This window comes from Salarias fasciatus, chromosome 1 (genome assembly GCF_902148845.1).
Source record: "Salarias fasciatus chromosome 1, fSalaFa1.1, whole genome shotgun sequence".
In the NCBI taxonomy this organism is placed as follows: Eukaryota; Metazoa; Chordata; class Actinopteri; order Blenniiformes; family Blenniidae; genus Salarias; species Salarias fasciatus.
In genome coordinates, this window is record NC_043745.1 from 656,378 (window position 1) to 681,256 (window position 24,879).

The window sequence follows — 24,879 nt, forward strand, 5'->3', positions numbered from 1 at the left end:
GAGGGAGGGCGGAACCTGAGACGTTGGATTAAAAAAAAACCTCTCTTTCAAAACTCCGGACACGAGCTTTACGTTTAACGTGGAAATCTCATCTCGTGATGGTGAACCCAGTACCGCGTGTCGTCTCACCCGTAACAGTTCATGGAGGATAGTCTTGCCCTACGCATGGAAGAAGAGTGAATTAGAATTTAGCGTGGGACATGATGTGCAGTGCTATCGCCAGCCCTCTAGGGCGCCTACGTACATACATAGATAAATGCATAGATGGCTAACGTAGGAGTACTCATGGTGGTCACCTCAAAACCAGGAGTGTCCAGATGCTGCTGTCACCTCAGAGGACATGTAGACTCACTTTAGAGCAGATATAGAGTCATTATAGAGTAGATACACCACTTCATGTGCATTCTATCATCTGAGGCTCATCGTCTTGATGAATGAGTGACACCAGTGAGTTTGAAATACGCTGATATTTTATTGAGAAAAATCAAGTCATATGAAATACAGAATCTATATACATAGTGTGAATTCCCCTTTAATGCACTGGAGAGAAAAACACTGACACAAACTCTCCTGCTGCTGGGGAAACAACTTCCAGGAGAGCAAGCGACAGCTCAGAATAAATTACCTATCAAAAAATTACCGCATTAAAATATCAAGTATGTTGCAGTGCCAGAGACAGCAGGCTGGAATTCAGTTTGTAGGGTTCCTCCAAACTGTTTAGAACATCCCTTCCTCAGCATCCCTTCATCCCAGTGGGGTCAGCCGGCATGGCGGACACACACGGTCAACGCAGACCAAAAGAAGGGCCTCCACAACACTTGGCGGTGGATCCGTGACTGTTCTCATTTCACATTTATCTCAATATATGTGGGTCTTTACTTTTGGCTTATTAGCATTTAAAACTGCTGGTATATAATGTGAAATCTGCGGTGTGGGAGGGTTTAGGAAACATGATGAACAAAGTGGCCTTCAGCTTGCCTTTGATGCTAAAGCTACAACGCTAGCAGTAAGCTAGCTAGCTTTCCCTCTACTTTTCTTTTGTAAATATATGTGAATAAATGTGATATAAAGACAGGCAGGGATCCATTGGGAAGTGCTGTGGAAGCTCTTGTCTTCAGCCTGATGTGTCCGTCACGTCTGCGTGACAGACGTAGCTCATCATCTGCTGTCAGCTTCACGAAGGCACACCAGGCGGTATTTATGAACATCTCTGTGACAAACATGCATCCCAAAAGAAACCTGGCAAAGCTTACATTTTATCAAACAACAGAGTCATCTTTAACTGTTTAATCAAAGCAGCTGCAGTCTGCATTAACTCACTTTTTGGCGATATAGCAGGCAGGAAACAAAAAGAGAAGCTAGCCAGCCTTGCATCAAAGCCAAGCTGAAGGCGAGGTTGTAAATCATGTCCTGGAAACTGTGACACAGTAGATTTCACATTTTCACATGTTCCACGGGAAATACAGTGTTCTAAAAATGCATTTTATTGCCCTTTTGTTTTTTGTCAACTGAAGTTTTAGAAAGACATTCGATTCAAGACATTTTGTATTTTTTTTACCTTAAAACAAAGGGAAAGCCGTTAGCATGGTTGGTCTGGCTTCTCTGTGCCATGTGGCTCCTGAAGTTAAGCCAGTTAATACAACATGAGTACTGCTGGCAGCGTCGATGCTTTGAAGAAGACAGAGAAACAGACGATCGGTGTCCCAGCAGCAGTCGGCCTCGCATTGGACGAGCTGCGAGGACACATCTAAACGTCCCCCAAATACTGCTGCAACACTTAAAAACAGGTTGATACCAACTTCAAATGTCTAAATGAACCAATGGGAATGATCTTAAAAATAAAAAATTCAAGGAGTTGTTCCTATCAGTTTTCACCTTTTCTGCAGCAGAATGAGTAGAAGAGTCCTGAAGCACCACAGTACATGTCAGGAGAACCTTCCGGTAGAACCCAGACTGCAGCTGTCGGCTGGGGACGGTGCTGCGAGGGGACCGGCTGGTGCTCGGGTGTCTGGGTCGGTCTGGGAGGTTCTGCTGTGGTCGAGGCCTCCAGGAGGGCCGTGAAGGAGCTGCTGGTTCAGAATCCCGCCTCGGCTGACGCCTGGCACTGGGTTTGTTCGTGGAGTCCTGAGAAGACGGAGGCTGCTCGACCTCCTGGTACAGTACTGGACGTCCTCTTCTTGAAGTGGAGCGAGAGGAGTGAGTGTGCTAAATGTTCTGTCTTTACCAATGTCAAGAAGAAGACGGTGCGCCCCGACGAGACGCCGTCTCAACGAGTCTTCCTGTAGTAAACAAAGGAAGCCAGCAAGACGACTGAGGCGAGCGCGGCCACGGTCCTCCACCGGGAGAAGCTCCGGATCACTCCCTCCTGAAGACACCAGAAACCCAGGTTAGGACCGTGGCGGTCCGAAAGCCTCCAAAGTGCAAAACGCTGGACGCTTCCTGAACGGAGCACTCACCCAGCCCCCCTGGGCCACCAGCCACCCGTACAGCTGCTCCTTGATGACCTTGAGAACCCAGCCGATGACCGTCCGGATGTTCTCCAGATGGTTGGTGGTCAGAGCCTTGGAGAGAGAAGCAGCCGTCAGAGTCTTCAGGGTTGAACTGACACAATCTGTGTTTCCACGTCAAATCAAACCCTGACAGAAGAGATTTCCTCAAACCTACATACCATCTTGGCCCGAAAATAAGACGATATTATTTTCCAGGAACGGTATTCTAAAAAAACGGGATGGTGCTCTAATGGAGGACTGGGTGGAGCCAGAGTCCCGGGGAGCTGGACTGCCTCTGCTGCATGCAGTGGCTCCGCCCCCCGTTAGGGGGAGCTAGTGAGCTGGACAGAGTGTCAGCCTGCAGCAGTGAGAGAAGAAGACTGAGCAGTGTGGCTGCTGGTGGTTTTTCTAGGGTTCATTTCAAACAGCATCCAGAATACCTGCCTGTCAGTACTCGAGTATACTCAGCTGATGTTCAGGATGGAGGGGAAACTTGTGAGTTTGTCAGTTTGTTTTGAAGTTTCAACGCAGATGCTAATTCCGTTAGCATGTCAATGGCGTTTCCTTTAATAGTTAGCATTGAGCTAGCAGCTTTGATTTTAAATACTGACTTGTGTTGTTTTCAGACAGTGATGTGTGTTGTGGTACATCTTGTGTGTTTGTTCACTTCTATGTTTATCTGGTTGGTTTCAGTTTTCCAGCCTTCAGGAGAAAGTAATAAAAGCTCAGAGCAGCTGAAACCTGCTGCTTCCTCTCTGAAGAACTGTTCTCTACAGGCCAGACTGAACCCAGCATCCAGGAGGCTGAGTTATTCATGTTCATGAAGCTGAATAGAACTGGAGTTTGATGGTTATACAGTTATTTACATCATTAATGCAGTTATTGAACCTTTGAGGTTCTTAATTGTTGCTTATTTTGAGAAAGAGAATATATTTATTTAATGCTTCAGTAATTTTTTTTTTATCTTAAATCACATTAAATGTTATCTCTGTTGTGAGTTTTTGAGTTTAAATAATTGTACAATATAAAGTTCTCTTATGAGTAACCTTATTGTCGTCAACACATTTTTATTTTCACAAAATGATATTTGAAAAATAGGGGGCGTGTTATAATCAGTCGTCTTATATTCGGGCCGATACGGTCTAAAGGTCAAGATCAATAACATGCATTAAATTAACTACACATATGAGGTTAAACAGATAATGAAGTTAATAGTTAAATAAGACTTGTTTTTAACTTAGAATATATGAATATCAGTCATCTGCTACAGGAAAACCAGAGCCAGGTCTGTCGTGAATCAAAATAAATTGGACATTAATAGTCACAGTCATCCTGTCCTGTCCCCCTCCTGCTCCCGGGGAGCCAGCGGGGAGCCCCGGCTGACGGGTCCAGGACAGGGCCAGGACAAGTCCAGGACGGGTCCAGGACGGGTCCAGGACAAGTCCAGGACGGGTCCAGGACGGGGCCAGGACAGGGCAAGGACGGGGCCAGGACGGGGCCAGGACAGGTCCAGGACGGGGCCAGGACAGGGCAAGGACGGGGCCAGGACGGGGCCAGGACAGGTCCAGGACGGGGCCAGGACGGAGCCAGGACAGGTCCAGGACAAGTCCAGGACGGGTCCAGGACGGGGCCAGGACAGGTCCAGGACGGGTCCAGGACAAGTCCAGGACGGGTCCAGGACGGGGCCAGGACAAGTCCAGGACGGGGCCAGGACGGGTCCAGGACAAGTCCAGGACGGGTCCAGGACGGGGCCAGGACAAGTCCAGGACGGGGCCAGGACGGGGCCAGGACAGGGCAAGGACGGGGCCAGGACGGGGCCAGGACAGGTTGAGGACGGGGCCAGGACGGAGCCAGGACAGGTCCAGGACGGGGCCGGGACGGGGCCAGGACGGGGCCAGGACAGGGCAAGGACGGGGCCAGGACGGGGCCAGGACAGGTCCAGGACGGGGCCAGGACGGGGCCAGGACAGGTCCAGGACGGGGCCGGGACGGGGCCAGGACGGGGCCAGGACAGGTCCAGGACGGGGCCAGGACGGAGCCAGGACAAGTCCAGGACGGGGCTGGGACGGGGCTGGGACAAGTCCAGGACGGGGCCGGGACGGGTCCGGGACGGGGCCAGGACGGGGCCAGGACGGGGCCGGGACGGGTCCGGGACGGGTCCGGGACGGGTCCGGGACGGGACGGGGCCGGGACGGGGCCAGGACAGGTCCAGGACAGGTCCAGGACGGGGCCAGGACAGGTCCAGGACAGGTCCAGGACAGGGCCAGGACAGGTCCAGGACGGGTCCAGGACGGGGCCAGGACAGGTCCAGGACAGGTCCAGGACGGGGCCGGGACAGGTCCAGGACAGGTCCAGGACAGGTCCAGGACGGGTCCAGGACGGGGCCAGGACGGGTCCAGGACGGGTCCAGGACGGGGCCAGGACAGGTCCAGGACGGGTCCAGGACGGGTCCAGGACGGGGCCAGGACAGGTCCAGGACGGGTCCAGGACGGGTCCAGGACGGGGCCAGGACAGGTCCAGGACGGGTCCAGGACGGGGCCGGGACAGGTCCAGGACAGGTCCAGGACAGGTCCAGGACGGGTCCAGGACGGGGCCAGGACAGGTCCAGGACGGGTCCAGGACGGGGCCAGGACGGGTCCAGGACGGGGCCAGGACAGGTCCAGGACAGGTCCAGGACAGGTCCAGGACAGGTCCAGGACGGGGCCAGGACAGGTCCAGGACGGGGCCGGGACAGGTCCAGGACAGGTCCAGGACAGGTCCAGGACGGGTCCAGGACGGGGCCAGGACAGGTCCAGGACGGGTCCAGGACGGGGCCAGGACAGGTCCAGGACAGGTCCAGGACGGGGCCGGGACAGGTCCAGGACAGGTCCAGGACAGGTCCAGGACGGGTCCAGGACGGGGCCAGGACAGGTCCAGGACGGGTCCAGGACGGGGCCAGGACAGGTCCAGGACAGGTCCAGGACGGGGCCGGGACAGGTCCAGGACAGGTCCAGGACAGGTCCAGGACGGGTCCAGGACGGGTCCAGGACGGGTCCAGGACGGGGCCAGGACGGGTCCAGGACAGGTCCAGGACGGGGCCGGGACAGGTCCAGGACGGGGCCGGGACAGGTCCAGGACGGGGCCAGGACAGGTCCAGGACGGGGCCAGGACAGGTCCAGGACGGGGCCAGGACAGGTCCAGGACAGGTCCAGGACAGGTCCAGGACAGGTCCAGGACGGGGCCAGGACAGGTCCAGGACAGGTCCAGGACGGGGCCGGGACAGGTCCAGGACGGGGCCAGGACAGGTCCGGGACAGGTCCAGGACAGGTCCAGGACAGGTCCAGGACAGGTCCAGGACAGGTCCAGGACAGGCTGCACTACCTTGTAGATGAGCTTGTAGGCCAGGTGAAAGAGCGCCACGACTCGTCCCCAGTTGATGCCGTCTGCGAAGATGCTCCGGGCCACCTCCATGAAGATGTCCTGCGCGCAGTCGCCCTGGACCTGGCTGATCAGCCTGACGGAGACAAGCAGGGGTCAGAGGTGAACAGGGGTCAAAACACAGCGGCGCCACAGTCCCAGGGTTGGGCCTGTCAGGCTGTCTTCGCCAGCAGTCAGCAGTTCTGGAGCCATAAAGAACGTTCAACCTTTAAATGAGGCGACTGCAGCTCAGGAAGATTCATTCTTGGTTTTGATGAACAAACAGAAACTAGATCTTATGATTTATTCATGAAGTTTTAACTAAACTTCAGAATAGAACCTTTTATTACGCTGAATCTATTTTTTTTTTACCTGATTTTTTAACAGTTTTGTTCTTTTCAAGCTTTTTTTGACGACAGTTTTGAAATTTCACCTCTTTTTAAACGATTTTGTTTGCTTTTTTTTCCCACCATATTTCATTTACTTATGTTAGAAATTGGAGACATGTCAGGTTTATTAATCCATTCTATCATTTCTTTCCCCATTTCTTGTATTTTTTTTCTATTTTTCCCAGTTTTACTTGAACCTTTTTTGAATGTCTTTTGAACCAAGAGTGACGAATCATATAATAATATAAAAATAACTTCAATGTTTATTCACGTATAATGTCGCAAAGGCAGAGGGACTGAAGTGGCTCCAGAGCCACAGGTTGAACACCCCTGCTCCAGCTCATGTTCACTTAATGAAGTTAAACGGCGCTGTCACATCAGTCCTGTTTGATCCGGACCAGAGTCCACTTCAGGGACTTCATGGGAAAGTCCTCTTCAGTCGGTCATGTGAGAAACTCCCCTGAACTCTGGTCCAGATACAATAACTGACAGTGTGGGTCTCGGGTCTCGGGTCTCGGGTCTCTCGCAGGCAGACTTTCCCGTGGCTGTGGTGAGAGGACACGACGGGAGCTCAATGCATTTTGGGTAGTCAACAGACAAAGCCAATGGCACAGGTCAGAAGAAGCAAGAAGCTGGGTCAGTAGCTACATCATGATGGGAGACTGCTGACCTGACAGATGTCCAGAGGACAGTCCCAGACTCCGTCCACACGGACGGGCAGCCACTAATGTTCATGGCTAAAGACGCTGGATCCAAGCATGTTCAAGAGAGTGGAAGGAAAAACTGTGGTGAGAAAAAGCAGCAGCAGACGGGATGACGGAGGACTGTCGAGCCAAATCCACCCACCGATTCAGGAGAGCGTCACAAGGAGCGGACCGAGGCTGGAGTCAACGCACCGAGAGCCGCTGACGCACCGACCAATCGCACGCACGGCAAACAAAGGTGTCAAGTCACTCCGGAACAACAGACAACGTCAGAACCGTCTTACCTGGCCTGTGGAGAACTGGACTGGTGCTCAGTGCTCCAAAGTCCTTTTTTCAGAAGAAAGTACATTTTGAATTGCATCTGGTAGGGGTGTGCGATATGACGATATAAGATCGTTAAGGATTATAACGTTGGGATGATCTCATAAATCAGAAAGATCGTTCCACCGTCTATAGGGCACGTTCTCCTCCTCGTTCTTTTTTCACCTATATATATAAATTTTTTGGAGTGATGATGTTACCTGAAAGCTTCAGATATTATCAACTAAATGTTCCCTCTAGTGCAGTTCTCCACACACATAATAAATACATACGGAGCAACATTAACGATGATTAAAAAAAAAAAAACCTGCCAGTGCTGCGTTCACATTGACTCTGGGACGCAAAGGCAGCTAACAGCGAGCGGAGCGCTGTGGAGCTTCTCTGGCTGGAGCTGCTGCTGGGTGGAGGCTGGGTGGAGGCTGGGTGGAGGCTGGGTGGAGGCTGTGTCAGGCAGAGCTGGTTTACAGCAGCAGTACAGGATCTACAAGAGATCAGCCGCCATAGAAACACCCCAACAAGCTGGAGGGAGGGACGCTGAAGCTAGCGCCGATGCTAACGCTAGCTAGCGAGCTACCGCTAGCAGTTCACAAGCTAGCATGAGAGATTTTATGTACAACAAATCACAGAAATGTGAAAAGACACTTAGTGAACACACCATCAAGCTAACAGCTGAAACGAACCTTTAGTCTGATCACTAGTGGAACGTCTGTGGTTTAATGGGATGATGAGGGGCTGTATTTCAATGGAGACAGAGCCCTCTAGTGGTCAGATAGTGCAACTATTAAAACTATATCACATTAAAACTGCTAAAAAGCTATTTGATGTGTTTAGTTTTTTATGTTACAAAAGTAACTTTATTGTTCATTATCTTTTACCTCATTTTTAAAAGGAGATAAAAGCTTAGATCTCTGAACAAAAAATTATTCTCAAGCAACTGTATTATTTACTCAGGTTATAGATATTAAAGTTAAATTGTTTTGTTCTAAATTGTTGCCCTTTAAGAGCTAAGTTTACCAGCTAAGTTTGCATTTTTATTGACCCTTTTTAATAGTCTGTTTAGTGTGTTTAGTTTTTGTGCTACAAAAGTGCACTCTGTTGCTGTTCATGACTTTTTATGTTTGTGTTCATTGCACATTTTGGTTAGAAAAAGACTGTACTAATTAAATTAAAGGCAGTTTCTTTAGCTTAAATTGTCTTTTTTTCTTTTAGGGTTTTACATGTTCAAATACATTTTATTTGTTTTATATGTTTTAACATTGGGGAAATAAATGGTCAAACTTGCAAATTAGTCTAGAAAAATCAATATAAAAAAAGAATCGTGATAAAATCGTGATCGAGATATTGATTTTAAAAAATCGGGATATGACATTTTTGCCATATCGCCCACCCCTAGCATCTGGAAATCAAAGTCCCAGAGTCTGGAGGAAGAGCGGAGAGGCTCCGAATCAGAATGCTTGAATGCTTGTATGACGTTACCGCGGTCTGTGACGATTCGGGCCGCCGTGTCACCTGACGAGCTTCTTGGGGATGTTGATTTCATTTTCCAGCAGGACTTGGCTCGTGGCCACACAGCCAAAGGTACCAGAAGCTGGTTCAATGACCATGGTGTTACTGCGCTGGAGTGGCCAGCAGACTGGCCTGACCTGAACCCCATGGAGCATCGATGGGACATCGTCAAGAGGAAGGGGAGACGCCAGGCGTGACGATACAGACGACCTGAAGGCTGACCTGAAGACTACGCTGTTCATCGGTGCCACGCCGCACCGATGAACCCAGTATCGAGGAACGCACTCTTCAGAAGCCCCACATCGTTGTTTGAAATATCGTTTCTATCGATCCCACACAATATTCTACTTTTCTGAGACACTGAATTTTGGGTTTTCATTATCTGTCAGCCATCATCATCATCATCATCAAAGTTTCAAGAAATAAAGGCTTGAAATATTTCACTCTGCCATGAGCCTGTATCATACATGCGTTTGACTTTCTGAAACGAGTGAGTAAAAATACTGAATGTTTTTGTGGTTATTTTAATTTTCAAGATGTACCTGTCGAGGAGCGATACAGGAGACAAAGTGCTTTTTGTTATTATTTCACTAAAGTTGAATAGCTCTTACCGCTGCAGCTCAGCGTTCCTGTTCATCTCTTCTGCGATTCTCAGCAGCTGCTCCACCACCTCCTTTATCTGCGGCTCCTGCTGCTCTCCAGGACGTCCTCCCAGATCCTCAGAGCTCACCTGTCGACTGGGGTCCTGGGTGTTTATCCGCTCGATCACATACCTGCAACAGCAACCAGACGCTGCACATTCACCTCAGCAGTACGACCTTCAACAAGCCACGCCTGAAGGAGCAGCAGAGGACCGACACAGTTTAACTCCCTCAGGAAAAACACAACAGATCATCAACTTCTCAACAACTCCATCTGCTCATCAAGAACAATGACTAAACCTTTTCCAAGAAGTCTCATCTTTCAACATGTCGTCTGTCCCATTGTGGATGAATGCGGATCATGGAAATTTATATTTTCTCTCTGTTTATTGCCCTGAACTTAGTGGATGACTGGCTTTATGACCATCGGGCTGATTCCAGGTCCTGCCTGCGGTCCTGAACCTGAATCAGTGTGAACTAACACAGGTCCCGTGTTAAATGATGAGGTTTGACGAGACTCACCCCCTGAGGACCACGGCTCCCTGCTCCAGGATGGGGTCATCCACCACGTCTGGAAGAACCGGACATTTCACGGTTAACACGGACACTGCTCTGATTTCATCATCAGGAAGAAACTGAGCTGCAAATCCAAAAGATCAGGAATGTGTGTCACACATAGGGTGGCCACCTGTCCCGTTTAAGACTGTTTTGTCCCGCTATTTCAGTGTTTGTCCCGCGTCACGCATATCAGGACAATGTCCTGCTTTTCCATTCATTGGCAAAAAAAAAAAAGAAAAAAGAAAAAAGAATACAAACAAAATGAACCAGCCCAGAGCGGGTCTGTTCCTCTACCTGTATGATCTGATCTGCGCGAGCGGAGAGCATTTCATTTCGACCAATGGTTGCAGGAGACAACGATGACGTCCGTCCAATAGCTGCGTTTTAAGGTACTACGTCAAATGTTACGCCCCAAACAAACACGAGGGAGTGAGGGAAGTGGAGCGGCGGGAGAAGATGTAAATGAAATGATGAGTGGACCACAGTCAAAACAGAGAAAGTGTTCTTTCAAAAAGGAATGGACGTCTTCACACAGCTGGGTGAGACCAACTGACGAGCATATATATATATATATATATATATATATATATATATATATATATATATATATATATATTTTTTTTTTTTTTTTTTTTTTTTCCCCGCTGGTATTTTATTTAAGCCAAGATTTCCACACAGTGCGCTAGTTGAATTCTGTCAGTATGGGGGTGTTGGAAGCGCATATAGGCCTGTTGGTTATTGTCCTGTATACTTGAGAGGCTTCATGTTCGGCCTTTTCAGAGCTTTTAGATGGATTATTAATGTTAATGTGTCAATATATGTTTCACTTAAGTAAGTAAAACACATTTGTTACTTCATTCTGTGTCATGTTTTCTGAAAATATAGAGGCCACATATGAAATATTTTGTTTTCCTGGTCTTGTGGTCTAACTGTGCAGTGTATGGTCAGGGTTTACAGATGGCTGCGTCCATCCCACCTTGTCCCTCCAAAACATGCCAGGTGTCCCACTTTCTGTCTTTCTGGAGGTGGTCACCCTCGTCACACAGCAGGACAACTCCTTTGACAGCTAAAGTTGGGATCAGTCGTTTGTGCAGAACCTGCTGATCCTGGCAGGCGTTTGATCCATGAATGGACTGATTCTGGGCCAATTAGAGTTTGTACTGGAACAATGCTGGTCACTCATGCAGTCCTGCTGTCTGAGCCGCTGTAGCGCCCTCTAGTTGAGGAAACAATGCATGACAGTTAATCAGAACCTTGAAAACAACTGAAAGCCCAAAACATCCATGCACTGTGGGCCCTGAGCAACAGCAAGGGCCTCCACCACATCCACACAGAGCGGCCGATGTGGCCCAATGAGCCACCAGCAAACCGGAGCGTGGAGAGCGGGGACATTTCATTTGACGCACGAATGAATTCGCGTTCACCGTTTCTGGTGGAAACACGGCGTAACGGAGGCCACAGAAGGCACAGGACAGCACACAGTCTCCACTCAGTCCCGTCACCCTGGAGGGGGTGCGAGGCTGCTCTGAAACCCCGTGGTGGGACTTCGAGGCTATTCCCACGGTGTGTGGAAGCGGTTCGAGGTCCGAGGGTTCCAGGTCACTCTCTGGGCCTCTCACCCTCCTCCGGTCGTCTCTCACCGGCCTCCGGGCTCCTCCGGGCCTCCTCCGGGCCTCTCGGGCCTCTCCGGGCCTCCCCGGGCCTCCTCCGGGCCTCCGGGCCTCCAGGCCGTGCAGACCCGTGTCTCTCCCGGCTCCAGAGCGCTGCTCTCCGGGGGAGGCGGTGAGAAAGTCTCCAGTGAACCGTGAAGGAGCGGAGCTGCTGCTTGATTCACTTCCCGACATAAAGTTCGTTTTTACCGACAACTGGGGCAGACTGGGGTTACCGATCCAGTCCCGGTGTGGCCTCTGGGAAAAAGAAAGAGAGAGACGCGTGTTGGTGTGAAAGGCACGGACCTTCTCCCCCCTCGGCGCCCCGCGGCTCCGGGTCCCCGTCCCGGGGATCTGCTCCTCGGTTGTCGGCCATGTGTCCGGACCCCCGTCAGCTTCCAGCCAGCGACGACTCCAACTTTCTGACCCGAACATGCGCTGTCTGCTGGGCCCGGTGGAACGCGGCGGCCTCGCCGGGTGTGTCCGCTTCACCTTCCTGCGCGGAACACGGAAGTGGCGGCGCGGCGCCGGCACGCCTCTGCTGCCGAGGAGGAGCGGACTCCCCCGGGCAGGAGGCGCGGCGCCGCCCCGCTCCCCGGACCCCGGCTGCGGCGGTTCATCCCACACTGCAGTGGGGTCAAACATGAGGCCCGAGGGCCGGAGGCGGCCCGCCAGTGTTTCGGTGCACTTTGCGCCAGGTTTTGCTCCTGTGTCGCCGCCAGAGGCTGAACCCACGACCCGTGGCAGCTGGGATGTTTTCCGCATGGCCTTCCAGATGTGTCACAGGGCCGCACTACACCAAGAACAGAGGACAGATACAGAGCCAAAAAGTGCCGTCAGTAATAATAATAATAATAACAACAACAACAGTAATAATACTAATACTAATAATAATGATAACAACAACAACAATAATAATAATAATAATGATATAATCACGTGTTAACAAATGGGAAGCACTCATAAGTGCAGACATAAAGCCATTATTATTAAGCCACATGTGGACCATTATTGTTTACAACCACTTTTTATCGGTTCAACCCGGGTCCAGAGGAACAAGTTCAGTTCTTCTCTTTTACTGAAAAACGGTGCATCAGATCATTGAACACATCATCACGTCCTGCCGGGTTTTTCTCTTTCTGCAGAGAGAGCCTGCACTTCAGACGCCCTTCTTCTGTGTAAAATAAGGTTGAACATGCAAACAGCACATCTAGTGGTATGAAGTGCAAATGCAGTCATGGCCCCATTAGGTAGGTTCCCGATGTGTCAGTGTAAATTATAGGGGGGGTTTCAAGTTGTGTCGCTGATATCCACCGTCTGTCGGGGCCCTCCTACTAGCAGCTAACCGCTGAGCACTCCGAGTGCTCAGCTCATGCCAAAGTCTATACTATGTACTATGCCCAAAGTCTGAGATTCTCCGGGGACCAGCTCCGCAGAGGATGCCTGCAGATCCTCCTTCAGGGCCGAACGCAGACCCAGCATGACCCACGGCAGCCTGTCCACCCAGTTGCAGTCCATGAGGGTGGCACAGAGGGCAGCCTTCATAGAGCGGTGGACACACTCGCACAGCCAATTAGCCTGAGGGTTGAACACCGTGGTGCGGTGCAGCTTCACCCCGAGGCTCCTCGCCACCGCCGTCCAGGGCTCGGAGGTGAACTGAGGACCTCTGTGTGACGTAACGTCCAGCGGTCGGCCGAAATGGGCCAACCAGGTGGATATGAAGGCTAGGGTGACCACCTCCAGAAAGACAGAAAGTGGGACACCTGGCATGTTTTGGAGGGACAAGGTGGGATGGACGCAGCCATCTGTAAACCCTGACCATACACTGCACAGTTAGACCACAAGACCAGGAAAACAAAATATTTCATATGTGGCCTCTATATTTTCAGAAAACATCACACAGAATGAAGTAACAAATGTGTTTTACTTACTTAAGTGAAACATATATTGACACATTAACATTAATAATCCATCTAAAAGCTCTGAAAAGGCCGAACATGAAGCCTCTCAAGTATACAGGACAATAACCAACAGGCCTATATGCGCTTCCAACACCCCCAACTAGCGCACTGTGTGGAAATCTTGGCTTAAATAAAATACCAGTGGAAAAAAAAAAAAAAAAAAAAAAAAAAAAAAATATATATATATATATATATATATATATATATATATATATATATATATATACATATATACATATACATATACATATATATATATATATATATATATATATATATATGTATATGGCTATGCAAAAGCATGAGATTTTATGTTGATATATATCAACATAAAATCTCATGCTTTTGCATAGCCATGTTTAACAGTAATGTCCAAGGTAGAAGAAACAGTCTGTCTTTTCTCTCAGCAGGTCAGCTTCCTGCAGCACTGTGTAGAGGCTCAGGGCACATTTCTGAAACGCAGAAGGAAAAACAGCCAACAAATATCAGCATCATTAGATACATACACAATAAAACATGATTATTTGACCATTTAAATACATAAATATATGACTCTCACCTCAGTTCTTCTTGAATTTCTACTTTGTGCTCGACCTTCCAGCCTCCAGGAGGTCCTCTCTTTCACTGCAGAGGCTCAATAATATTAGAAGTCTCTTGCTGTCGGACCTTTTGTTGATGAGAATCACATCCAGCATGTGGTTTGACATCATTTCCTCCACCAGGAGAAGCTGCTGCTGCTCAGGGAGCTGAACAGGGCTTTGTCGGCTCGTCAGTTGGTCTCACCCAGCTGTGTGAAGACGTCCATTCCTTTTTGAAAGAACACTTTCTCTTTTTTGACTGTGGTCCACTCATCATTTCATTTACATCTTCTCCCGCCGCTCCACTTCCCTCACTCCCTCGTGTTTGTTTGGGGCGTAACATTTGACGTAGTACCTTAAAACACAGCTATTGGACGGACGTCATCGTTGTCTCCTGCAACCATTGGTCGAAATGAAATGCTCTCCGCTCGCGCAGACCAGATCATACAGGTAGAGGAACAGACCCGCTCTGGGCTGGTTCATTTTGTTTGTATTCTTTTTTTTTTTTTTGCCAATGAATGGAAAAGCAGGACATTGTCCTGATATGCGTGACGTGGGACAAACACTAAAATAGCGGGACAAAACAGCCTTAAACGGGACAGGTGGCCACCCTAATGAAGGCCCGTGCCACCTCTGCCGATGTCATGAAAGTCAGCAGGACCATGTCCAGCCACCTGCTGGTCCGGTCCACCATCATCAGGAGTTGAGTAAAGCCCTCGGAGGGGGGCAGCAGACCCACCAAGTCCAGATTGATGTAGTCGAACCTCCTCTCTGGAACAAAAAAATGGCTCCACCACCTGGTGTGGTGGTGAATCTCGGCACGCTGACACGCCATGCAGGAAGCCGCCCAGCTCCTAACGTCCTTCCTGAGGCCCGGCCAGATGACCTTGCCCCCACCAGCCTCACCGATGCCTTCACTCCAGCATCTGGCAGCACATGGATGGTATTGAAAACCTGGCGTCACCAAACCACAGGGACCATGGGGCGGGGCTGTCCTGTGGAGACATCGCAAAGGAGCATCTAGTCCAGGGGTGGGCAAACTTTTTGACTTGCAGGCCACAATGAGTTCTAAAATTTGACAGAGGGGCCGGGTCAGGAGTATTGGACCGTTTGGGCCGGATATAGTAAAGCACTGCCGAAAAATATTTTGAATACAGCCATCCATGTGAATAATTTCCGTCATGCCTTTTAAAGAACTTTTAATCAGAAATATATATTTTTTTAAATCCTGGTTCATTATTTTTTGGAGAGATGTAAGGGCTAAAAGTTGGTGAGGACTATAAATTCCATTTCCCAGCCCTAATGCTCTTCTGTAGACATCAGTTTGAAGCGTCAGTCCTTTTTGAGAAGACACTTTTAAATATAAAAAACAGTCCTTATCAGTTCATAACTTTGTCTCAAGGAACGAGCAAGATACGGTGTTTCTACACTATTGTGCACAATACTGGGAGGAGAAAATGTAAATAGACTGAAATAGCATACTCACTGTGATTTCTACAACCTGGAGATTATGTCTGTTTTAATACGTTTCAATCAAAGGTACAAAGTTAAAGAAATCAACAATTATTGGGAAAATATAAATGGAATCCCTTTCAACATTGAAAACATATTTTCAAGCTCAGTACTAGCAAACTGAACACGTCAAGCACACAGACAGGCTGGATTAAATATCCTACCTGGAGCTGAAACTAGAAATGGAAATTCAGACCGATATGTTAATGAAGCTGCTGTACTGCTGCTGTGCGGAAATGCTCATAGTGCTTTTGATTAAAAGACACTCCTCCAAACTTTCCATGTGGATTTTTTCATAACAGCAGAAAAACTCACTGATTTCAGAGTGAACAGTGTTGTTGTTGTTAAACACTCGGCAGGCACTGTCCACTGTCCTTCTCTTTGGTCTCTCAGAAGGGCTCTGATGGCGACAGACCAGGTGAAACACAGAGTGGCGCCTCTCCAACACCGGACACTGTTTTTTGAGCGCGCCATCTTTTGGGGAAATATGGGCATTGCAGGAAAGGGGAAAATTAATGATGTTTTTACTATAATTTGGACGAGTTTGGCAGGCCGGATTGAAAAGCCTAACGGGCTGTATGTGGCCCGCGGGCCGTAGTTTTCCCATGTGTGGTCTAGTTGCAGCCCTGGAATTCCACATCCTGCAGCTGCAACCCTGTAGCAACTGTCTTGTACGCCTGGATCTCCGAATCCACCCCCTGATCAACAGCCGTTACAGCATAATCCACCCCCAGCAGGACAGAGATCACCTGTGCCCTGGTGAGGCAGTCAGCGACGGCGTTGCTTTTCCCAGCAACATGCCGAATGTCTGTGGTGAACTCTTAGATGGGAGGGAGGGCCCTGCTGCCTGGCAGACCATGGCTCTGTGGTCTTGGCCATAGCGAAGGTGAGGGGTTTGTGGTCCACAAGAGCAGTGAACCGCCGCCCATCCAGCAGGAACCGAATTATGCGCCAGCATGGCGGTGTTGGAGAGCGTGGCCTTGGCCTCTGAAATGCCAGGATCCTCTCCGGGGTCCAGTCCACATCCTACATAGCATTCGCACCCCTTAGGGCTTCATACAAGGGGCGCATCAGGCGAGCTGCGTGCGCGATAAAGCGGTTGTATAGTTCACCAAGCCGAGGAAATCCTGCAGAGACTTGACGGTGCTAGGACGAGGAAATTTAAGTCACTGTCCAATATCAGTTAGTCAAGTGCAGCGACTGGTCTGGATGGAGCCAGACTCGACTACATTGCTTCCAAAGAAAGGTCAAACAATACACCCGTACACCAACACCGGCAGTCCTCAGAGGAGACGCCATCCCCTCAGAGAACAGTCCCCATCCCCTCAGAGAACAGCCTCCATCCCCTCAGAGAACAGTCTCCATCCCCTCAGAGAACAGTCAACCATCCCCTCAGAGAACAGCCTCCATCCCCTCAGAGAACAGCCTCCATCCCCTCAGAGAACAGCCTCCATCCCCTCAGAGATCAGCCTCCATCCCCTCAGACAACAGTCCCCATCCCCTCAGAGAACAGTCAACCATCCCCTCAGAGAACAGCCTCCATCCCCTCAGAGAACTGTCACCATACCCCCAGAGAACAGTCCCCATCCCCTCAGAGAACAGCCTCCATCCCCTCAGAGAACAGCCTCCATCCCCTCAGAGAACAGCCTCCATCCCCTCAGAGAACTGTCCCCATCCCCTCAGAGAACAGCCTCCATCCCCTCAGAGAACAGCCTCCATCCCCTCAGAGATCAGCCTCCATCCCCTCAGAGAACAGTCCCCATCCCCTCAGAGAACAGCCTCCATCCCCTCAGAGAACAGTCTCCATCTTCTCAGAGAACAGCCTCCATCCTCTCAGAGAACAGTCTCCATCCTCTCAGAGAACAGTCAACCATCCCCTCAGAGAACAGTCCCCATCCTCTCAGAGAACAGTCTCCATCCTCTCAGAGAACAGTCTCCATCCCCTCAGAGAACAGTCTCCATCCCCTCAGAGAACAGTCTCCATCCACTCAGACAACAGTCTCCATCCCTTCAGAGAACAGTCTCCATCCTCTCAGAGAACAGTCAACCATTTCCTCAGAGAACAGTCTCCATTCCCTCAGAGAACAGTCTCTATCCCCTGAGAGAACAGTCTCCATCCACTCAGAGAACAGTCTCCATCCCCTCAGAGAATATTCTCCATCCACTCAGAGAACGGTCTCCATCCCCTCAGAGAACAGTCTACATCCTCTCAGACAACAGTCGCCATCCCCTCAGAGAACAGTCTCCATCCCCTCAGAGAACAGTCTCCATCCCCTCAGAGAACAGTCTCCATCTCCTCAGAGAACAGTCTCCATCCCTTCATAGAACAGTTTTCTTCCAGTCTCCATCCCTTCATAGAACAGTCTTCATCCAGTCTCCATCCTCTCAGAGAACAGTCTCCATCCCCTCAGAGAACAGCCTCCATCCCCTCAGAGATCAGCCTCCATTCCCTCAGAGAACAGTCCCCATCCCCTCAGAGAACAGCCTCCATCCCCTCAGAGAACAGTCTCCATCCCCTCAGAGAACAGTCAACCATCCTCTCAGAGAACAGTCTCCATCCCCTCAGAGAACAGCCTCCATCCCCTCAGAGATCAGCCTCCATTCCCTCAGAGAACAGTCCCCATCCCCTCAGAGAACAGCCTCCATCCCCTCAGAGAACAGTCAACCATCCCCTCAGAGAACAGTCTCCATCCCCTCAGAGAACAGTCTCCATCCTCTCAGAGAACAGTCAACCATCCCCTCAGAGAACAGTCCCCATCCTCTCAGGAAACATTCTCCATCCTCTCAGAGAACAGTCGCCATCCTCTCAGAGAACAGTCTCCATCCTCTCAGAGAACAGCCTCCATCCCCTCAGAGAACAGTCTCCATCCTCTCAGAGAACAGTCTCCATCCCCTCAGAGAACAGTCTCCATCCACTCAGAGAACAGTCTCCATCCCCTCAGAGAACAGTCTCCATCCTCTCAGAGAACAGTCTCCATCCCCTCAGAGAACAGTCTCCATCCCCTCAGAGAACAGTCTCCATCCCCTCAGAGAACAGTCTCCATCCTCTCAGAGAACAGTCAACCATTTCCTCAGAGAACAGTCTCCATCCACTCAGAGAACAGTCTCCATCCCCTCAGAGAACTGTCCCCATCCCCTCAGAGAACAGCCTCCATCCCCTCAGAGAACAGTCCCCATCCCCTCAGAGAACAGCCTCCATCCCCTCAGAGAACAGCCTCCATCCCCTCAGAGATCAGCCTCCATCCCCTCAGAGAACAGTCCCCATCCCCTCAGAGAACAGCCTCCATCCCCTCAGAGAACAGTCTCCATCTTCTCAGAGAACAGCCTCCATCCTCTCAGAGAACAGTCAACCATCTCCTCAGAGAACAGTCTGCATCCCCTCAGAGAACAGTCTCCATCCCCTCAGAGAACAGTCTCCATCCTCTCAGAGAACAGTCAACCATCCCCTCAGAGAACAGTCTCCATCCCCTCAGAGAACAGTCTCCATCCTCTCAGAGAACAGTCAACCATCCCCTCAGAGAACAGTCCCCATCCTCTCAGAGAACAGTCTCCATCCTCTCAGAGAACAGTCGCCATCCTCTCAGAGAACAGTCTCCATCCCCTCAGCGAACAGTCTCCATCCCCTCAGAGAACAGTCTCCATCCTCTCAGAGAACAGTCTCCATCCCCTCAGAGAACAGTCTCCATCCTCTCAGAGAACAGTCAACCATTTCCTCAGAGAACAGTCTCCATCCACTCAGACAACAGTCTCCATCCCCTCAGAGAACAGTCTCCATCCTCTCAGAGAACAGTCAACCATTTCCTCAGAGAACAGTCTCCATTCCCTCAGAGAACAGTCTCTATCCCCTGAGAGAACAGTCTCCATCCACTCAGAGAACAGTCTCCATCCCCTCAGAGAATAGTCTCCATCCACTCAGAGAACGGTCTCCATCCCCTCAGAGAACAGTCTCCATCCCCTCAGAGAACAGTCTCCATCGCCTCAGAGAACAGTCTCCATCTCCTCAGAGAACAGTCTCCATCCCTTCATAGAACAGTTTTCTTCCAGTCTCCATCCCCTCAGAGAACAGTCTCCATCCTCTCAGAGAACAGTCAACCATTTCCTCAGAGAACAGTCTCCATTCCCTCAGAGAACAGTCTCTATCCCCTCAGAGAACAGTCTCCATCCACTCAGAGAACAGTCTCCATCCCCTCAGAGAATAGTCTCCATCCACTCAGAGAACGGTCTCCATCCCCTCAGAGAACAGTCTCCATCCCCTCAGAGAACAGTCTCCATCCTCTCAGAGAACAGTCTCCATCTCCTCAGAGAACAGTCTCCATCCCTTCATAGAACAGTCTTCATCCAATCTACATCCCCTCGGAGAACAGCCTCCATCCACTCAGAGAACAGCCTCCATCCCCTCAGAGAACAGCCTCCATCCCCTCAGAGAACAGTCTCCATCCCCTCAGAGAACAGTCAACCATCTCCTCAGAGAACAGTCTCCATCCCCTCAGAGAACAGTCTCCATCCTCTCAGAGAACAGTCTCCATCCCCTCAGAGAACAGTCTCCATCCCCTCAGAGAACAGTCTCCATTCCCTCAGAGAACAGTCAACCATCCCCTCAGAGAACAGTCGCCATCCTCTCAGAGAACAGTCTCCATCCTCTCAGAGAACAGCCTCCATCCCCTCAGAGAACAGTCTCCATCCTCTCAGAGAACAGTCTCCATCCCCTCAGAGAACAGTCTCCATCCTCTCAGAGAACAGTCTCCATCCACTCAGAGAACAGTCTCCATCCCCTCAGAGAACAGTCTCCATCCTCTCAGAGAACAGTCTCCATCCCCTCAGAGAACAGTCTCCATCCCCTCAGAGAACAGTCTCCATCCCCTCAGAGAACAGTCTGCACCCCCTCAGAGAACAGTCTCCATCCCCTCAGAGAACAGTCTCCATCCTCTCAGAGAACAGTCAACCATTTCCTCAGAGAACAGTCTCCATCCACTCAGAGAACAGTCTCCATCCCCTCAGACAACAGTCTCCATCCACTCAGACAACAGTCTCCATCCCCTCAGAGAACAGTCAACCATTTCCTCAGAGAACAGTCTCCATTCCCTCAGAGAACAGTCTCTATCCCCTGAGAGAACAGTGTCCATCCACTCAGAGAACAGTCTCCATCCCCTCAGAGAACAGTCTCCATCCCCTCAGAGAACAGTCTCCATCCACTCAGAGAACGGTCTCCATCCCCTCAGAGAACAGTCTCCATCCCCTCAGAGAACAGTTTTCTTCCAGTCTCCATCCCTTCATAGAACAGTCTTCATCCAGTCTCCATCCTCTCAGAGAACAGTCTCCATCCCCTCAGAGAACAGCCTCCATCCCCTCAGAGAACAGTCTCCATCCTCTCAGAGAACAGTCTCCATCCCCTCAGAGAACAGTCTCCATCCTCTCAGAGAACAGCCTCCATCCCCTCAGAGAACAGTCTCCATCCTCTCAGAGAACAGTCTCCATCCCCTCAGAGAACAGTCTCCATCCACTCAGAGAACAGTCTCCATCCCCTCAGAGAACAGTCTCCATCCTCTCAGAGAACAGTCTCCATCCCCTCAGAGAACAGTCTCCATCCCCTCAGAGAACAGTCTCCATCCCCTCAGAGAACAGTCTCCATCCTCTCAGAGAACAGTCAACCATTTCCTCAGAGAACAGTCTCCATCCACTCAGAGAACAGTCTCCATCCCCTCAGAGAACTGTCCCCATCCCCTCAGAGAACAGCCTCCATCCCCTCAGAGAACTGTCCCCATCCCCTCAGAGAACAGCCTCCATCCCCTCAGAGAACAGCCTCCATCCCCTCAGAGATCAGCCTCCATCCCCTCAGAGAACAGTCCCCATCCCCTCAGAGAACAGCCTCCATCCCCTCAGAGAACAGTCTCCATCTTCTCAGAGAACAGCCTCCATCCTCTCAGAGAACAGTCAACCATCTCCTCAGAGAACAGTCTGCATCCCCTCAGAGAACAGTCTCCATCCCCTCAGAGAACAGTCTCCATCCTCTCAGAGAACAGTCAACCATCCCCTCAGAGAACAGTCTCCATCCCCTCAGAGAACAGTCTCCATCCTCTCAGAGAACAGTCAACCATCCCCTCAGAGAACAGTCCCCATCCTCTCAGAGAACAGTCTCCATCCTCTCAGAGAACAGTCGCCATCCTCTCAGAGAACAGTCTCCATCCTCTCAGAGAACAGCCTCCATCCCCTCAGAGAACAGTCTGCATCCTCTCAGAGAACAGTCTCCATCCCCTCAGAGAACAGTCTCCATCCCCTCAGAGAACAGTCTCCATCCACTCAGACAACAGTCTCCATCCCCTCAGAGAACAGTCTCCATCCTCTCAGAGAACAGTCAACCATTTCCTCAGAGAACAGTCTCCATTCCCTCAGAGAACAGTCTCCATCCCCTCAGAGAACAGTCTGCACCCCCTCAGAGAACAGTCTCCATCCCCTCAGCGAACAGTCTCCATCCCCTCAGAGAACAGTCTCCATCCTCTCAGAGAACAGTCTCCATCCCCTCAGAGAACAGTCTCCATCCTCTCAGAGAACAGTCAACCATTTCCTCAGAGAACAGTCTCCATCCACTCAGACAACAGTCTCCATCCCCTCAGAGAACAGTCTCCATCCTCTCAGAGAACAGTCAACCATTTCCTCAGAGAACAGTCTCCATTCCCTCAGAGAACAGTCTCTATCCCCTGAGAGAACAGTCTCCATCCACTCAGAGAACAGTCTCCATCCCCTCAGAGAATAGTCTCCATCCACTCAGAGAACGGTCTCCATCCCCTCAGAGAACAGTCTCCATCCCCTCAGAGAACAGTCTCCATCGCCTCAGAGAACAGTCTCCATCTCCTCAGAGAACAGTCTCCATCCCTTCATAGAACAGTTTTCTTCCAGTCTCCATCCCCTCAGAGAACAGTCTCCATCCTCTCAGAGAACAGTCAACCATTTCCTCAGAGAACAGTCTCCATTCCCTCAGAGAACAGTCTCTATCCCCTGAGAGAACAGTCTCCATCCACTCAGAGAACAGTCTCCATCCCCTCAGAGAATAGTCTCCATCCACTCAGAGAACGGTCTCCATCCCCTCAGAGAACAGTCTCCATCCCCTCAGAGAACAGTCTGCATCCTCTCAGAGAACAGTCTCCATCCCCTCAGAGAACAGTCTCCATCCCCTCAGAGAACAGTCTCCATCCACTCAGACAACAGTCTCCATCCCCTCAGAGAACAGTCTCCATCCTCTCAGAGAACAGTCAACCATTTCCTCAGAGAACAGTCTCCATTCCCTCAGAGAACAGTCTCCATCCCCTCAGAGAACAGTCTGCACCCCCTCAGAGAACAGTCTCCATCCCCTCAGCGAACAGTCTCCATCCCCTCAGAGAACAGTCTCCATCCTCTCAGAGAACAGTCTCCATCCCCTCAGAGAACAGTCTCCATCCTCTCAGAGAACAGTCAACCATTTCCTCAGAGAACAGTCTCCATCCACTCAGACAACAGTCTCCATCCCCTCAGAGAACAGTCTCCATCCTCTCAGAGAACAGTCAACCATTTCCTCAGAGAACAGTCTCCATTCCCTCAGAGAACAGTCTCTATCCCCTGAGAGAACAGTCTCCATCCACTCAGAGAACAGTCTCCATCCCCTCAGAGAATAGTCTCCATCCACTCAGAGAACGGTCTCCATCCCCTCAGAGAACAGTCTCCATCCCCTCAGAGAACAGTCTCCATCGCCTCAGAGAACAGTCTCCATCTCCTCAGAGAACAGTCTCCATCCCTTCATAGAACAGTTTTCTTCCATTCTCCATCCCCTCAGAGAACAGTCTCCATCCTCTCAGAGAACAGTCAACCATTTCCTCAGAGAACAGTCTCCATTCCCTCAGAGAACAGTCTCTATCCCCTGAGAGAACAGTCTCCATCCACTCAGAGAACAGTCTCCATCCCCTCAGAGAATAGTCTCCATCCACTCAGAGAACGGTCTCCATCCCCTCAGAGAACAGTCTCCATCCCCTCAGAGAACAGTCTCCATCCTCTCAGAGAACAGTCTCCATCTCCTCAGAGAACAGTCTCCATCCCTTCATAGAACAGTCTTCATCCAATCTACATCCCCTCGGAGAACAGCCTCCATCCACTCAGAGAACAGCCTCCATCCCCTCAGAGAACAGCCTCCATCCCCTCAGAGAACAGTCTCCATCCCCTCAGAGAACAGTCAACCATCCCCTCAGAGAACAGTCTCCATCCCCTCAGAGAACAGTCTCCATCCTCTCAGAGAACAGTCTCCATCCCCTCAGAGAACAGTCTCCATCCCCTCAGAGAACAGTCTCCATTCCCTCAGAGAACAGTCAACCATCCCCTCAGAGAACAGTCGCCATCCTCTCAGAGAACAGTCTCCATCCTCTCAGAGAACAGCCTCCATCCCCTCAGAGAACAGTCTCCATCCTCTCAGAGAACAGTCTCCATCCCCTCAGAGAACAGTCTCCATCCTCTCAGAGAACAGTCTCCATCCACTCAGAGAACAGTCTCCATCCCCTCAGAGAACAGTCTCCATCCTCTCAGAGAACAGTCTCCATCCCCTCAGAGAACAGTCTCCATCCCCTCAGAGAACAGTCTCCATCCCCTCAGAGAACAGTCTGCACCCCCTCAGAGAACAGTCTCCATCCCCTCAGAGAACAGTCTCCATCCTCTCAGAGAACAGTCAACCATTTCCTCAGAGAACAGTCTCCATCCACTCAGAGAACAGTCTCCATCCCCTCAGACAACAGTCTCCATCCACTCAGACAACAGTCTCCATCCCCTCAGAGAACAGTCAACCATTTCCTCAGAGAACAGTCTCCATTCCCTCAGAGAACAGTCTCTATCCCCTGAGAGAACAGTGTCCATCCACTCAGAGAACAGTCTCCATCCCCTCAGAGAACAGTCTCCATCCCCTCAGAGAACAGTCTCCATCCACTCAGAGAACGGTCTCCATCCCCTCAGAGAACAGTCTCCATCCCCTCAGAGAACAGTTTTCTTCCAGTCTCCATCCCTTCATAGAACAGTCTTCATCCAGTCTCCATCCTCTCAGAGAACAGTCTCCATCCCCTCAGAGAACAGCCTCCATCCCCTCAGAGAACAGTCTCCATCCTCTCAGAGAACAGTCTCCATCCCCTCAGAGAACAGTCTCCATCCTCTCAGAGAACAGTCTCCAT

The 24,879-nt window shown here is 50.5% G+C and overlaps 1 protein-coding gene across 1 annotated transcript; it reads right to left on the bottom strand.

The window, feature by feature from the left end:
* Window positions 1-448: 448 nt before the first annotated feature.
* LOC115392671 (apoptosis regulator BAX) lies at window positions 449-12,243 on the bottom strand. The gene is made up of 6 exons (XM_030097341.1): window positions 11,959-12,243; window positions 9,968-10,016; window positions 9,416-9,577; window positions 5,849-5,981; window positions 2,457-2,561; window positions 449-2,365 (listed from the first exon to the last, which is right to left on the bottom strand). The coding sequence occupies exons 1-6, from the start codon at window positions 12,026-12,028 to the stop codon at window positions 2,267-2,269; spliced, it is 618 nt and encodes a 205-aa protein (XP_029953201.1). The 5' UTR covers window positions 12,029-12,243; the 3' UTR covers window positions 449-2,266.
* Between the last annotated feature and the right edge of the window lie 12,636 nt (window positions 12,244-24,879).

Excerpts from the sequence above, each read along its gene's own strand:
- LOC115392671 (XM_030097341.1), bottom strand. The coding sequence starts at position 12,028 with ATGGCCGACAACCGAGGAGCAGATCCCCGGGACGGGGACCCGGAGCCG. Across the intron at positions 2,562-5,848 it reads CCTACAAGCTCATCTACAAG|GCTCTGACCACCAACCATCT; the intron begins GTAGTGCAGCCT and ends TCTCTCTCCAAG. Across the intron at positions 2,366-2,456 it reads TGGTGGCCCAGGGGGGCTGG|GAGGGAGTGATCCGGAGCTT; the intron begins GTGAGTGCTCCG and ends TGGTGTCTTCAG.